Source organism: Australozyma saopauloensis, chromosome 2 (assembly GCF_035610405.1).
Source record: "Australozyma saopauloensis chromosome 2, complete sequence".
Taxonomy (NCBI): domain Eukaryota; kingdom Fungi; phylum Ascomycota; class Pichiomycetes; order Serinales; family Metschnikowiaceae; genus Australozyma; species Australozyma saopauloensis.
In genome coordinates this window covers 1,280,456-1,295,949 of record NC_086132.1, presented here as the reverse complement: position 1 = coordinate 1,295,949, position 15,494 = coordinate 1,280,456, and the positions used below count along the sequence as shown (strand labels likewise).

The following is a 15,494-nucleotide window of genomic DNA, read 5'->3' as shown; positions in this document are numbered from 1 at the left end:
ACCTTTCACCTGCCGCTTGGGGTTAATCCTCTACCCTTGCGTTTTTTGATGTGTGAGGTTTCCCTGAGAAACTTGAGGGTCGAAGCAAAATTGCTCTTCAAATTATCGTTTGTTGTCCGAGCAGATTCAATTTCCGATAGTTTCAGAGCTCTGAGTTTCTTAAACTCACGCGCTTCGGATTCTTCCATTTCTGATGCCTCATTGATTTTATTTTTGAGAACCTTGCATTCCTCTGTTGCGGTGTGGATTTGTGCTTTGGACTTTTCAATAGAATCTTTGCATGACGCGAGCTCGGTTTCCATGTAGCTTTTTTCTTCCTCTTTTGACTTAGTTTTGGCGACAAGAGCCTTGATGTCATTTTGCAATTCCCAGATACGCAATTGTTGATTTGCAAATTTTTCCTTAGCTGAGCCACTTTCAAATTTTTTATCTTCGACGAACGATGTAAGTTGTTTGTTCAAATCAGAGATATTCTTCGAGAGTACTTCGTTCTCCTCACCTTTCTTGGATATTTTCTTTTGTGTCACCAGTAGCCTTTGCTCAGCATGATCACAATCCTCAATTATAGAGGTGAGAGCGCGCTTTATTTCATCCAATCTTCTGCCGAATGAGCGTTGTTTTTCTGCTGTGTTGAAATTAATGTACGAGTCAAATTCTTCCTTGATTAGAGAAAGGTCAGAATATCCTGCGTTAAGCTTCAATAAAAGCATATGTGTCATGATATAAGGATCTTTTGCGGATTTGAGTGTCGACAGGTGATGGTTGTGAATACCACTCAATGAAGCGTAATTGTGTTTCAATGGATTCGTGACATAATCCAGCTGAAGTCTTTTGCTCTCATAGTACGATTTCTTCGTTTTGTAAGCCGTGTCCCCCAGAAGCTCATTGGAATCATATGGCGTGTAGTGGTAGACGACTTCAGTTAACAACGAGCGTTCAACATCGGTGGCGGAAAAGCTAGAAATGTTGGGAAGTTCTGGAAGAGGCCACTTTGGAAAAGATCTTAGCTCACGACGAAAAACATGGTCAAAAAATGTGTGTGATAGGTAAGTTAAATTGTGATTGTAGATCGGAACTAGGTCCGGCAGCAAGTTGCCCACTTGATCACGGAGACAGACAATTGAGGATATGAGCTTGTATAAGAATGAAGCAGTATTTTTTTCGCTGGAGTAGTGCTCAAGACAGTGCTCTATAGAGAACATAGGGATGAGCTTTAAAATGACTGCAGCGTCATTACCCCGGCACCCTTGTACCTTTAAACGACTAACGAAGTCCCCCTTTGTATCTACTGTACCGTCTAATGCTATGAGGATATCGAACTTGACACCAGGTAGTTCGGAAGAGAAGCGAGTGATCTCCCCATCACTAGGAAGTAAATGAAGGTTCGTAATACGAGAGTCTCGAGCACTGGTACGACCGCTCTTGTTTGATTCGCGCTTAACACTATTTCCAACATAGCGGTAGATCTGTTTCTGGCCATGGGTGCCCAAAAGTAGCGCTTCTGTTAGGTCTAGAGTCTTTTGGTCATTTCTCATAATGATCCCCACATTTTTCGCCAGAGGCAGCATCAGATTCAGCAGGATCACATTGATCACATTCCTCAACACGCTGAATTTACCGCTGGTCTCCGCTAGCTTTGCAGGAAGATCGCGCACATTGAAGTTCTTGGGCATGTAGTGTTTTATTAGTAGATAAGGGTGGGAGGCCACCAACATGCAATTCTCTACACAAATCTCGAGCGACTTGATAATGAGTTCCGTAGTGTCATTGGTCTCGCAATACTTGAGAATATCGGGGTAATGAAGTGACACTATTTGGTCTGTGAGTTCCTTCTGGAAGTCAAACATTGGAGTGGCTAGATCATATTCTCCGGAAATATTATCTATGTCCAAGTGGAGATCTACTATGGGAGGCTCGGGGGTGCCGTCCAAAATACTGAATAAATCCATCTGTGTGTTTCGTGCGGAATGTATTCACGATAACTAGATATGGGACAGGATAAGGTGGAGGTGCTGTGTCTGTAACTGCTGTGTGAAGGACACGGACTTTAGAAACTCAGAATTCAGAATTCGCAAAGAGAGAGGATTTCTTGTTAGCAGAATTTTAGTGGCAAAATTAGCTTTCGTTTTTCTTCTTCTGCTATCTTCCGGCTCGCCTGAAGCTAACTATATTTCCGTACTTCATTTGGATCTCTCATAAACGAGAGGTGATAGCATGTACGTCGATTTTAATGATCTACATAGATTAGGATATGCAAAATCGGGGCGCGTATGGGCGAAGTCGAACAAATTCAAAGCTGCAGAAAAGCCTTGGTACTATTGTGTTTAAGAAGAAGGATTCGTATAGAAATTAGCTCTGATCTTGAGCAATAATGGAAGCTGAAGGTCTAGAAAACTAGTTACATCGTTTGACTAAATATTTGGCCATATACATTTGACTCATGTTGACCTGCCGTGAAAGGAATCTTTCCTTTTTGGTGCCAGTAGATTTCCGGCCATAACTGGACAAATACAAAATGAACGAGAGCCAAGCACTACATGCGAAACATTCAACAAAAATATAAAGAATAGAAGTTAAAAAATACAAATGATGCTTACACTTGTGGCTCTCAGAACATTGTGCCCCACTCATCAACATGATCTTCTTTGCTAGACACTCATTCACGGGTTAATTTAACGATGCCATGGGCATTTGTTTATGATCTTAAAGCCACTAGACAATGCATCCGTTGTATTACTTGGATCTTGGCCAGCAGCTCCAGTATCGCCAGAGGTTTTTGCAAGAACGCGGACTCATTTGATATAGACACCCATCATAGTCCTTCTTTGTTCGACAAACAAGATCCCCCCTGCCATAAGCCGAACGCTTTCCTGCCCTTCACGCAAGTAATTCTCCAAGGCGCCTCTTACAATAGAATAGAAAATTTTCAAACTTGACAAAATTTCTTTAATGGAGCTCCATGTGCCATCAATCTGGGGATGTAAACTTTCAAGGTGAGCGATGTGATACTCAAAAGAGTTCACGCACTGTAAAGCAGACTCTTTGATTTTCGCGTAATCTAACCGATCAGGGAGCTCGATGTTTTGGTCTTTATAAGCCTTACTGAGCTGCTCCATAAAATTCGATAAGTGCAGATGAAATGAATCAACACCATTGTCGAATTCCATAGACATATTCCTCAATGTCTCACTGACGTTTTCGAAATATTCGGCTGAATCCTCGGTGTTAAGTATACTCTTACCAATTCTGGTGAGTTCTTGACTGATTTGTTCCAAGATTTCATCCTTCATAAGGTGATTGAGGTCAGTAATCTTTTGTTTTCGGCTATTCAAACCTGCTCGGGAGATTGGGGAAACACTTTGATGAGAGGTTTGACTATTTTTCAAACTTCTCATGAAGAGGTCATAAGCTGCAGGGCACACGTCTTCAGCAGCTTTGAATCTCTGTGAGAGAGATCTCGGTTTGAGGTTTTCCAAATCTGTATTTTTGGGCACACATATCTCGCGAATAAGACCCCTGCCAAAATCTGAGACTAACGCTTCCACTGTCATGGGGACATCACTTCCGCAAATGAACTCATTATCTGAAAACTTTTGATCTTTAAGGAATCTTTCGAGTATGTCCTTTTTCTTTTCCAGTTTGTCGTCCATGAGCAACATGCGAAGTAACAACACATCCATGTGATCATATCTAGTCCTGAGAAGATTGAGTATTGATGATCCTATCTGAGATCCAAAGACCTTAGCGACGACTTCTTTCTCCGGTGTGTACGCAGTTTGCTGAACTCTGGCGGAAATTGCTTGGTTTGAGGCATGTTCGGATGCCATAGAGCAGATCTCCACAAAAACCTCGCATAAGGCTATTTGTTCAGGGGTTCTGGATATCGATGACAAGGCGCACACAAGTAAACAACCCTCTAAAGTCCCAAGTGTACTAAGAATCCTCATCAAATCTTCGCGGCTAACCCTTCTCTCGAGACCACGGGAGGAGTATTCCTTATTGATAAGGATTTCAAACTTTCGAACCTTTTCCAGAAATTTCCACTTCGTCCCCTTTGAATGACGAATCTCATCAAGAAAGTGAGTGCACGATATAAAATTCTTAGGGTTGTCTCTAATCGTACTCAATGCTATGATTAAAGACAGTCCATCGACATCAACCAAGATGTTAACAATATGTTTGATGTTTGAGTTCGTTTTTGGGTGCAGCATACTAAAAAATATTCCTCCCAGAATCATAAATTTGACTATTGCTTTAAGCATTTGTTCCAACACATCTTTGGCTGAGGGTAGATCAAACTGCAAGCTAATTGAACTTGGAGACTTTCTCCAAAACCTGGAAACTCTGATGACCTTCGGTGAAGCTGTTTCAGCTCCAGTAGCAGCGACTTGATCGCCAGACATTAGTTGCGTGTCGATAGGAGATTCAGTTCCCTGCGGCACAACATTGCTCAGACTTTGGCCATCTTTTGCTGGAATCTCTTGAAGCGGCAGTGCTATGAGAGTATGTCTCGCGTCAATCTTGATATCCTCCGATTGACTCTGGTTGAGACTTTCTTCCAAAATTGGTGACGAGTCAAGGATTAAAGTATCTCCAAACACTTCATCTCCATCGACAGTTTGACTCAAATTGAGTGGACTATCAGAGCTGAGTAAAGGTTGATTTGTACGCTCTGCTAAACTGTCTGGAGCTTCAGCCACTGTTGATCTCCTAATTTCATGCGCTGAAGTGCTTTCGTTAGGCTGGTCTTTGGAATCATTTTGACTAGTCGTCTCACTTGGATATCCTTTGTAAGCCTCCAGCACCAATTGTGCATCTTGACCCTTGATTGAATCTCCAGAGCTTGGTAATGCCATCGACAAAATGGGCTTCTTATCAATTGAAGTATCTCGTTGTACCATCCCAATTCGAGAAAAAGGCTGCTTCCTGAGGCAATTCGGATCAAATTCTCACTAGAAAAAAAGACACGAGCAAATCAGAGTATGAGGAAGGAACAAGTCAATATGTTATGGCATGACAGTATTAGGGAAGGATTCATCTTGAGAGATTGTCAAGATAGGTGATCTAGTATATTGCAAAGACTTAATAGGGTATATGTGCAATTATAAGTCAACACAATCCTTTCTAGCAGCTATTTAATAATCGGCCAGAAACCCGTGCGACCTTTGGCTGGAACTCAAATATCTTTTACCAGGTTTAGGAGGTACCTGAGCTTCGCATATCAAATAAGCATTTCATCCGCTCGTGTGGCACTTAGGCTAATTCTTGAATATGAGACCACGTGTATTACCGAATTACCATTGATTTATCATTATGACCTTCCCTCCTTTGTTAGAGGACAGAGAAGTGTCTTTTCTTCAATATAACACACGCCGATAGTTAGAATAACCTTAGCTGCGAGTCTCATGCTGCCCACCATGCAGGACGTGCATGATACAAACCCTCACTAAGTTATCCAACATTCTGTAACGATCAGTTTACTCATTTATTACTTTAGTTAAAATTACCGTATAACTTGCTCTATATGATCGACCGTGGCTAGTCCTACTCATTTCCAGATCGGATCTACGGGTCATATCTTAGCCAGGCCGATGGACCTCTCATCAAGCTATCGAAGAATCATCAATGGGTCACCTCAGGTCCCAGGTCCGTCGACAGGCCACAAGACTTCTGTGCTGTCCTAACGTCGTTATCCAGAGCTTCTCATTCGATGTGTCTTATCTGTGTGTCGTTCTTCCGGACATCTCATATGATGTCTCCAATCCCAGCATCAACATCCAACTAGATAGTCTTGATTCGGTAATCTAGCAGTGGTACTCGATGAGTGACCAAACAGTGATGCATCCGATGTATCACTTAAATCTTGCACTGCGGCCCCAGAATTACCGGAGAGTGATACGGGATTGTGGGCCCCCTCGATAAAGACACCGCTCATGATTCTTCTTTGTTCGACGAACATGATTCCTTCCTGCCATAAGCCGAGCGCTTTCCTGTTCTTCGCGTAAGTAATTCTCCAAGGAAACTCTCATGAAAGAATAGAACAAGTTCAAACTTGACAAAATTTCTTCGAAAGAATTGCATGTGCTGTCAATTTGGGGAGGTCGACTTTCAAGGCGAGCGATGTGATACTCAAAGGAGTTAACGCATTGTAAAGCAATGATTTCTGCGTGATGTAACCGATCAAGGAGCTCGATTTTATGGTCTCCACAAGCCTTACCGAGCAGGTACATACAATTCGATAAGCGCGGATGAAATAACTCAATACCATCGTCAATTTCCAAAGAGATATTCCTCAAAGTTTCACTGACGTTGTCGAGAACTTTGGCTGAATCCTCGCTGTTAAAGCAACTCCCACCGATTTTTGCGAATTGATGATTGATTCGTCGCAAATACATATCCATGATAGTGCGATTGAAGTCAGAAATCTTTTCTTTTCGCCTATTCAAATCTGTTCGAGGGATCCGGAAAATAGTTCTATAGTCGATTTGACTCTTATCTGAACTTGCCTCGAAGAAACTATAAAGATGAAGACACTTTGATTCAGCACTTTTAAACTTTGCAATGAGAGATATCGGTTGGAGGCCCTCCAACTTCGTGTTTTTGGGCACACATATCTCACGAATAAGACCCCTACCAAACTCTGAGACTAATGCTTGCACAGTCATGGGGATGTCACTTTCACAAATGAGTTTTCGTGTAGGAAAGCTGTGATATCCTAAGAAACCTGCGAGTATATTCTTTTTCACTTTCTGATCGCCGTTCGTGAGCAATACACGAAGTAGCATTACATCCTCGTGAGTATATCTATCCTTGAGAAGATTAAGTATTGATGAGCCTATCTGTGATCCAAAGACCTTAGCTACCACTTCTTTTTCCGATGTGGACGCATTTTGCTGGTCCTGGGCGGGAATTGCTTGGTTCGAGGCATGTTTGAGTACCATAGCGCAGATCTCCACAAAAACCTCAACCAATGCTGTTTGTTCAGGGGTTTTGAACTCGAATGATAAGGCGCACACAAGGAAATAACCCTCCCGAGTACCAAGGCTACCGAGAATTCTCATCAAATCTCGACGGCTAACCCTTTTCACGATACCAAGGGAGGTGTATTCTGTATTGATAAATTTTTCGAATTTTTGAACCATTGGCAGATCCTTCCACCCCGATCCGCTTGATTTATGGATAGAATCAAGACATCTAACATACGAGAAGGATGCTATCAGGTCAATTGTATTCAACGCTCTGATTAAATTCAGTCCGTCGATAGTAAGCAAGACATTGACAATATGCTTGATGTGCGATTTTTCTTTCAAGTGTATCTTATCCAACAATTTTTCATTTTTTGGCTTCATAAAGTTGACTATTGCTTTTAACATTTTTTCCAACACATCTTTGGCTGAGGATAAATTAAACTGCAAGCTCATTAAACTTGGAGACTTCCTCCAAAACCTGGAAACTCTGGTGACCTTCGGTGAAGCTGTTTTGTCTTTAGGAGCAGCGAGTTTATTGCCGGACATTAGTTGCGTGTCGATAGGAGATTCAGTTCCCTGCGGCACAACATTGTTCAGACTTTGGCCATCTTTTGGTAGAATCTCTTGAAAAGGCAGTGCTATGAGAGTATGTCTCGCATCAATCTCTAAATCCTCCGATTGACTCTGGTTGAGAAGTTTTTCCGACATTGGTGACGAGTCGAGAATTAAGATATCTCCAAACACTTCATCTCCATCGACAGTTTGACTCAAATTGAGTGGAGTATCAGAGCTGAGCGAGGATTGATTTGTACTCTGTGCTAAACTGTCTGGAGCTTCAGCCTCTGTTGATCTCCTAGTTTTATGTGCTGGAGTGCTTTCGTTATGCTGGTCTTTGGACTCATTTTGACTAGTCGTTTCACTTGGATATCTTTTGTAAGCCTCCAGCACCAATTGTGCATCTTGATCCTTGATTGAATCTTTGAAGCTTCGCAATGCCATCGACAAAATGAGCTTTTTATCAATTGAAGTATTTCGTTGCACTCTTATTTAATTTCAATCAATTCGTAGCTAGGAAAACAAGAGCTCGTAATTCTGAATTTTGCTGGTAGCGCAATTTCCCAATTCGAGAATAAGGCTGCTTCCTGGGGCAACTCGAATCAAATTCTCATTAGAAAAAAAGACACTCGCAAATCAGGGTTAGAGGAAGGAACAAGACAATATGTTATGGCATGACAATTGTTAGGTAACTCATAGAGTACTACGGCTAGATTACTGAGTTGGGAATATAGAGATAGCTGTCGACGCTAGGATAAGAGACATCACATGAGATGTCCGGGAGAACGACACACAGATAAGACACATCGAATGAGAAGCTCTGGATAACGACGATTGGGCAGCACAGAGCCTTCGGGCCGTCGATAAGCCTTCTATAGCCTGTCTCGGATGAGCTAGGTCATATTCGGGTATAAGTAGAGCTAGCTACGGTCGATCACGTAAAGCAACAAATACAGGTTTTTTAACTATAGTATTAATTGAGTATACAGATTATGTAGAACCTGTAAAGCTACCTTGTTTAGAAGGTGTGGGAGTCCTGAGCCTCACGTACCAATTAAGCATTCCATCCGTTCGAGTGGCACTTGGGATAAAGATTAAAATTGGACTACACATATTTATATAATTAACACTCATTAATTAATATGACCTTTCGCTTTGATTTTAGAAGACAGAGATGTGTAATTCTCTTAATGTAATACACCTCTAGTTTGGTACCATGACTGATGTCCTGCAAGTAAATTATCTTTATCTCCCATTGTGGGAACCCACTTGATTACTTGTAAATTGACTTATTGACCTATTTTATTGTGTTTCTGAAGTAGACATGAGGAAGTTTGTAGATAGTATTTATATCCCTCAAAGTAGGGTTGTTAGGATGTAACGCCTAGGATACACGCGATAAGACACTCAGGTGAAGTAATATAACCTATTCTGGTTAGATTACACCCGTACCTCGGGTATGGTTACAACATGCACAGCACACTGCACACTCACTGATCAACCTAACAAAAACTATATGCGAAACATTTAACAAAACTAAAAAGAATAGAACCTAAAAAGTACAAATGACGCTTACACTTGTGGTTCCCAGAATTCGGTGTCTCAATTTCTCACCATGACGATCTCTCAATGACTAGTTCGATGTTTGGAGAAGTTGATGAGGTGTGAAGGTGTTGATTCAAAGTGGTCTTCGGGCCAGGCAGTGATAAAACTTTGAACTGCGCTCCATTTCGCGACGTGCTCATCTTTGCTTGACAGTCGCTCACGGATTAATTTGACGATGTCATGGGCTTTCTTTATGACCTTAACGTATTGAACAAATGCACCCAATGACTTTTTTGGATGTTTGGCAGCAGCAACAACCTCTTTGGGTGTTCTTGCAAAATTCTTGGCTCATTTGATAAAAACACCCATCATAGTTCTTCTTTGTTCGACAAACAAGATCCCCCCTGCCATAAGCCGAACGCTTTCCTGCCCTTCGCACAAGTAATTGATCAAAGTGCCTCTCGTATAAAAATAGTACACCTTCAAACATGACACGACTCTTTCAATGGATTTCCATGTGCTATCAATCTGGGGATGTAAACTTTCAAGGTGAGCGATGTGATACTCAAAAGAGTTCACGCACTGTAAAGCAGACTCTTTGATTTTCGCGTAATCTAACCGATCAGGGAGCTCGATGTTTTGGTCTTTATAAGCCTTACTGAGCTGGTCCATAAAATTCGATAAGTGCAGATGAAATGAATCAACACCATTGTCGAATTCCATAGACATATTCCTCAATGTCTCACTGACGTTTTCGAAATATTTGTCTAATACCTCGCGGTTAAATCTACTCCCACCGATTCTAGTTAGTTGTTGATTGATTTGCTTCAAGAGTTCATCCTTGTTATTGTGAATGAGGTCAGAAATCTTTTGTTTTCGGCTATTCAAACCTGCTCGAGAGATTGGGGAGATAGCTTGATAGTCGCCTCGATAGTCATTTTGACTACTTTTTAAACTCTTTAAGAAGAAAAGATAAGCACATGGGTCTTCATCCTGAGCTTTTATGAATCTCAGTTTGAGAGATTTTGGTTTGAGGCTTTCCAAATCTGTAATTTTGGACACACATGTCTCGCGGATAAGACCCCTGCCAAAATCTGAGACTAATGCTTCCACTGTCATGGGGACATCACTTCCGCAAATGAACTTATTATGTGAGAACTGTTGATCTTTAAGGAAACTTTCGAGTATGTTCTTTTTCATTTTCAGTTTGTCGTCCATGAGCAACATGCGAAGTAGCAAGACATCACTATGATCATTTCTACCTTCTAGACGACTGAGTATTGATGATCCTATCTGTGATCCAAAGACCTTAGCGACCACTTCTTTCTCCGATGTGGATGCAGCTTGCTGAATCTGGGCGGGAATTGCTTGGTTTGAGGCATGTTCGGATGCCATAGAGCAGATCTCCACAAAAACCTTGCACAAGGCTATTTGTTCAGGGGTTTTGGATTTCGATGACAAGGCGCACACAAGTAAACAACCCTCTAGAGTCCCAAGTGTACTAAGAATCCTCATCAAGTCTTCGCGGCTAACCCTTCTCTCGAGACCACGGAAGGAGTGTTCTTCATTTAAAAGCATTTCAAACTTTCGAACCGTTGGCCAGAGTCTCCAATCCTCCTTCTTTGAATGACTGATAAAATCAAAAAAGAGAATGTATGATGGGGAATCCTCGTGAGTATCTCTAATCGTAGTCAATGCTCTGATTAAAGACAGTCCATCGACACCGACTAAGATATTGACAATATTATTGATGCGTGTCTTTCTTTTTTGATTTAATTTACTGAACCGACTTACTTTCAGCTGCATAAATTTAATTATTGCTTTTAACAATTTCCTCAACACAATTTTGGCTGAGGCTAAATCAAACTGCAAGCTAATTGTGGAGCTTGCAAGCTTTGTAGCAACACTGGTATTCTCCAATGTAGCTGTTTCAGCTCCAGTGGCAGCGACTTGATCGCCAGACACTCGTTGCGTATTGATAGACGTTTCAGTTCTCTGCGGCACAACATTGCTCAGACTTTGGCCACCTTCTGCCAGGATCTCTTGAAGTGGCAGTGTTACGAGAATGTGTCTCGCGTCAATCTTGATATCCTCCGATTGACTCTGGTTAAGAAATTCTTCTAACATTGGTGACGAGTCAAGGATTAAAATATCGTCAAACTTTTTTTCTCCGTCGACAGTTTGATTCAAATTGAGTGGACTATCAGAGCTGAGCGAAGGTTGATTTCTACTCTGTGCCAAACTGTCTGGAGCTTCAGCCACTGTTGATCTCCTAGTTTCATGTGCTGAAGTGCTTTCGTTAGGCTGATCTTTGGACTCGTTTTGACTAGTCGTTTCACTTGGATATCTTTCGTAAGCCTCCAGCACCAATTGTGCATCTTGATCCTTGATTGAATCTCTGGAGCTTCGCAATGCCATCGACAAAATCGGCTTTTTATCAATTGAAGTATCGCGTTGTACTAATATTTCGTTTCAATCAATTCTTAGCTAGGAAAAACAAGAGCCCGTAATTCTGAATTTCGCTTCTAGTTCTCAACCAATTTCCCAATTCGAGAAAAAGGCTGCTTCGTTGGGCAACTCGAATCAAATTCTCATTAGGAAAAAAGACACTCGCAAATCAGGGTAAGAGGAAGGAATAAGACAATATGTTATGGCATGACAATTGTTAGGTAACTCATTGAGTATAACGGCTACATTACCGAATTAGGAATATTGAGATAGCTGTCGACGCTAGGATAAGAGACATCGAATGAAAAGCTCTTGATAACGACGATTGGGCAGCACAGAGCCTTCGGGCCGTCGATAAGCCTTCTATAGCCTGTCTCGGACAAGCTAGGTCATCTTCAGGTATAAGTGGGGCTAGCTACGGTCGATTATATAAAGCAACAAATACAGGTTTTTTTTACTACAGTAATAATTGAGTATAAAGATCATGTAGAACCTGTAAAGATACCTTGTTTAGAAGGTACCGAGGTCCTGAACCTCACGTACCAATTAAGCACTCCATCCATTCATGTGGCACTTGGGCTAAAGAATAAAATTAGACTACGTATATTCACATAATTATCAGTGATTTATATTTATGTCCTTTCCTTTTACAGCTAAAAAAGTGTTCCTTCCTTCAATGTAAGACACTTTTAGTTGGGTATCCTCGCTATGAGCCTGATCCATCCTGACATGCAGGATGCGCAAGTAGGCGATGTATACAACATGGTCCAACAGATCTCACATTGAAAGAATCCACTTGATTACTAGTAACTTGATATATTGGCCTACTTCTATTCACTTTTAAAGAAGACATGGTAAAGTATTCAAATAGTGATTTAGGGTGTAACGCCTAGGATACACTCGATTACACACTCAGGTGAACCAACACCTATTCGAAAACACCCGTACCTCGGGAATAGTCTCAACGTGATCAACCTAACAAAAACTACATGCGAAACATTTAACAAAACTAAAAAGAATAGAACCTAAAAAGTACAAATGACGCTTGCACTTGTGGTTTCCAGAATTTGGTGCCACGATTTATTACCATGATGATCTCTCATTGATCAGATCTTTTCTTTGAGCGCATAAGGACTTTTGGAGGCTTTGAGTCGAAGTAGTCTCCTGGCCATGCAGTGATGAACCGTTCAATTGCCCTCCATTTATCAACAAGCTCCTCGTTGCTTGACCGTAGTTCTTGGATTATTTTAAGGATGTCATGGATATTTTTCATGATCTTAAGGCCTCGAGGCAATACATCCGTTACTTTACTTGGATCTTGGACAGCAGCTCCAACCTCAATAGGAAGCTGTACGAGATTGACAACCCCCTCGATAAAGACACCCATCATAGTTCTTCTTTGTTCGACAAACAAGATCCCCCCTGCCATAAGTCTAACGCATTCCTGCCCGTCGCGCAAGTAATCGCCCAAGGCTAATTTGATGAAAGAATAGAACATATTCAAACTTGACAAAATTTCTTTGATAGCATTACACGAGCTATCAATCTGAGGAGGTAAATTTTCAAAGTTAGCGACGTGATACTCAAAAGAGTTTACGCATTGGAAAGCAGACTCTTTAATTTCCGCGTGATCTAAACGATCAGGGAGCTCGATTTTATGGTCTTTATAAGCCTCACTGAGCAGAGTCATGAATTTTGATAAGCACAGGTGGAATTTTTCAATAGCATTATCAATTTCCGAAGAGATATTTCCCAAAGTCTCACTGATGTGGTTCTGAACTTTAGTTGAATCCTCGCTGCTAAATGAACTCCCATCCTTTTCTGTGAATCGTAAAATGATCCTTTTCAAGAATCTATCCTTGTTAGTGTGATTGAGGTCAGAAATCTCTTCTTTCTTTCTATTCAAACCTGCTCGGGAGATAAGGGAAACACCTTGATACTTTTTTTGTCTACTTTCTGGACTTTCTTTCAAGTATGCATGAAACAGGAGCCAATCTGACTCACCACTTGTGGCTTTCAGAACGAGAGATTTGGGTTCAAGGGTCTTCAAATCTGTATCTTTGGGCACACATATTTCGCGAATAAGACCCCTACCAAAATGTGAGACTAATACTTGCACAGTCATGGGGATATCATTATCACGGATGAATTTTTTTTTAGGAAACTCCTGAGATTCAAGGAAGTTTGCAAGCATCCGCTTTTTCACTTTCAGATTGCCGTCCATGAGCACCGTGCGAAGTAGCAATACATCTCCGTGATAGTATCTACTCTTCAAAAACTTGAGTATTGATGACCCTATCTGTGATCCAAAGACCTTAGCTACCACCTCTTTTTCCGGTGTGGACGCATTTTGCTGAATCTGGGCGGGAATTGCTTGGTTCAAGGCATGTTGGGGTACCATAGAGCAGATCTCCACAAAAACCTCAACCAATGCTGTTTGTTCAGGGGTTTTGAACTCGAATGATAAGGCGCACACAAGGAAATAACCCTCCCGAGTACCAAGGCTACCGAGAATCCTCATCAAATCCCGACGGCTTACCCTTCTCTCGATACCAAGGGAGGTGTATTCCGTATTGATGAATTTTTCGAATTTTTGAACCATTGGCAGATCCTTCCACCCCGTTCCGCTTGATTTATGGATAGAATCAAGAAATCTAACATACGAGAAGGAAGCTATCAGGTCAATTGTATTCAACGCTCTGATTAAATACAGTCCGTCGATAGTAAGCAAGACATTGACAATATGATTGATGTGCGATTTGTCTTTCAAGTGTATCTTATCCAACAATTTTTCATTTTTTGGCTTCATAAAGTTGACTATTGCTTTTAACATTTTTTCCAACACATCTTTGGCTGAGGATCGATCAAACTGCAAACTAATTGTGGAATTGGCAGACCTTCTCAAAAACCTGGATGTTCTGGTGACCTTCGGTGTAGTTGTTTCGTCTGCAGTAGCAGTGAGTCGATCGCCAGACACTTGTTGGGTATCGGTAGAAGATTCAGTTTCCTCAGGCAGAACATTTATCAGACTTTGGCCACCTTCTGCTAGAATCTCTTGAAGTGGCAGTGTTATGAGAATTTGATTCGCATCAAGCTCAAGCCCCTCTGATTGAAATTGGTTAAGATGAGCTTCTAACAGTATTGGCGTGTCAAGAATTATAAACTCTTCAAGAATTTCATCTTCATTGACGGTTCGACTCAAATTGGGTGGACTATCAGAGTTGGGCGAAGACTGATTTGGATCCCGTGCTATTCTATCTGGAACGTCACCCACTGTTGAACTGCTTTCATCATGTCCTGAAATGTTGTCGTCAAGCTGGTCTTTGTAATCAACATAGATATCAAAAGCCCTCCTAGTGATTTCAACCGGGTCAATTTTGAGAGCTTCAACCAATAATTGTGTATCTAAACTGTTTATTGAATCTCGGGAGCTTGGTAAAGCCACCGACAGAATAGGCCTTATATCTTCTGAAATACTCTCTAGTAATAATTCTTCGATCTGATCGATTTCTGGCTTGGTGCAAAGATGATCAAGGTCAGGGAAGACAAGAGCTCGTAGTTCTGAACTTTGCTTGAAGTCTTCGACAAATTTGCCAAGAAACGTTGGAAAGCATAGCAGCGACTCTGGATGTTGATTAGCATCAGTGGCGCTTGCAATTTCCGGTGGATCTGACATATGTTTTTGAATCAAATAAAGAAACTGGCTGGTAGACCCGTCAAATCCTAGACCAACCTAGCATCACAAGATAAAGAGACTCTTCAAATTTGATAAAAAAAAACAAATATAGTTAGAAAACGGTTAATACTTGAATTGGTTGATTTGTAGTGTCGATGATTCTTTTGATTCATTGGTTTTGCTTTAGAAGGCTGGCAATCGTAGCGCCAAATTGAGAAATGCCTCAAATGAGCTAAAGCAAGAGCATGATTTGCACGTCGAGTCAAATATTTGCGAATTAGTCTCAGTTTGTGTAAATTTTT

General features: G+C 41.2%; 5 protein-coding genes across 5 annotated transcripts; all 5 read right to left on the bottom strand.

Annotated features, from left to right (window-relative positions):
* Nucleotides 1–5: 5 nt before the first annotated feature.
* PUMCH_001780 (uncharacterized protein) lies at nucleotides 6–1,949 on the bottom strand (the record flags this gene model as incomplete). Its single annotated transcript, XM_063020819.1, has 1 exon — nucleotides 6–1,949. One exon carries the CDS (start codon nucleotides 1,947–1,949, stop codon nucleotides 6–8), a length of 1,944 nt encoding a protein of 647 aa, XP_062876889.1.
* An 843-nt stretch (nucleotides 1,950–2,792) lies between these two features.
* On the bottom strand, nucleotides 2,793–4,901 carry PUMCH_001779 (uncharacterized protein; the record flags this gene model as incomplete). Its single annotated transcript, XM_063020818.1, has 1 exon — nucleotides 2,793–4,901. One exon carries the CDS (start codon nucleotides 4,899–4,901, stop codon nucleotides 2,793–2,795), a length of 2,109 nt encoding a protein of 702 aa, XP_062876888.1.
* A 981-nt stretch (nucleotides 4,902–5,882) lies between these two features.
* PUMCH_001778 (uncharacterized protein) lies at nucleotides 5,883–7,967 on the bottom strand (the record flags this gene model as incomplete). The annotated part of the gene is made up of 1 exon (XM_063020817.1): nucleotides 5,883–7,967. One exon carries the CDS (start codon nucleotides 7,965–7,967, stop codon nucleotides 5,883–5,885), a length of 2,085 nt encoding a protein of 694 aa, XP_062876887.1.
* Nucleotides 7,968–9,416: 1,449 nt separating this feature from the next.
* Nucleotides 9,417–11,486, bottom strand: PUMCH_001777 (uncharacterized protein; the record flags this gene model as incomplete). The annotated part of the gene is made up of 1 exon (XM_063020816.1): nucleotides 9,417–11,486. One exon carries the CDS (start codon nucleotides 11,484–11,486, stop codon nucleotides 9,417–9,419), a length of 2,070 nt encoding a protein of 689 aa, XP_062876886.1.
* A 1,129-nt stretch (nucleotides 11,487–12,615) lies between these two features.
* On the bottom strand, nucleotides 12,616–15,192 carry PUMCH_001776 (uncharacterized protein; the record flags this gene model as incomplete). The annotated part of the gene is made up of 1 exon (XM_063020815.1): nucleotides 12,616–15,192. One exon carries the CDS (start codon nucleotides 15,190–15,192, stop codon nucleotides 12,616–12,618), a length of 2,577 nt encoding a protein of 858 aa, XP_062876885.1.
* Nucleotides 15,193–15,494: the final 302 nt, after the last annotated feature.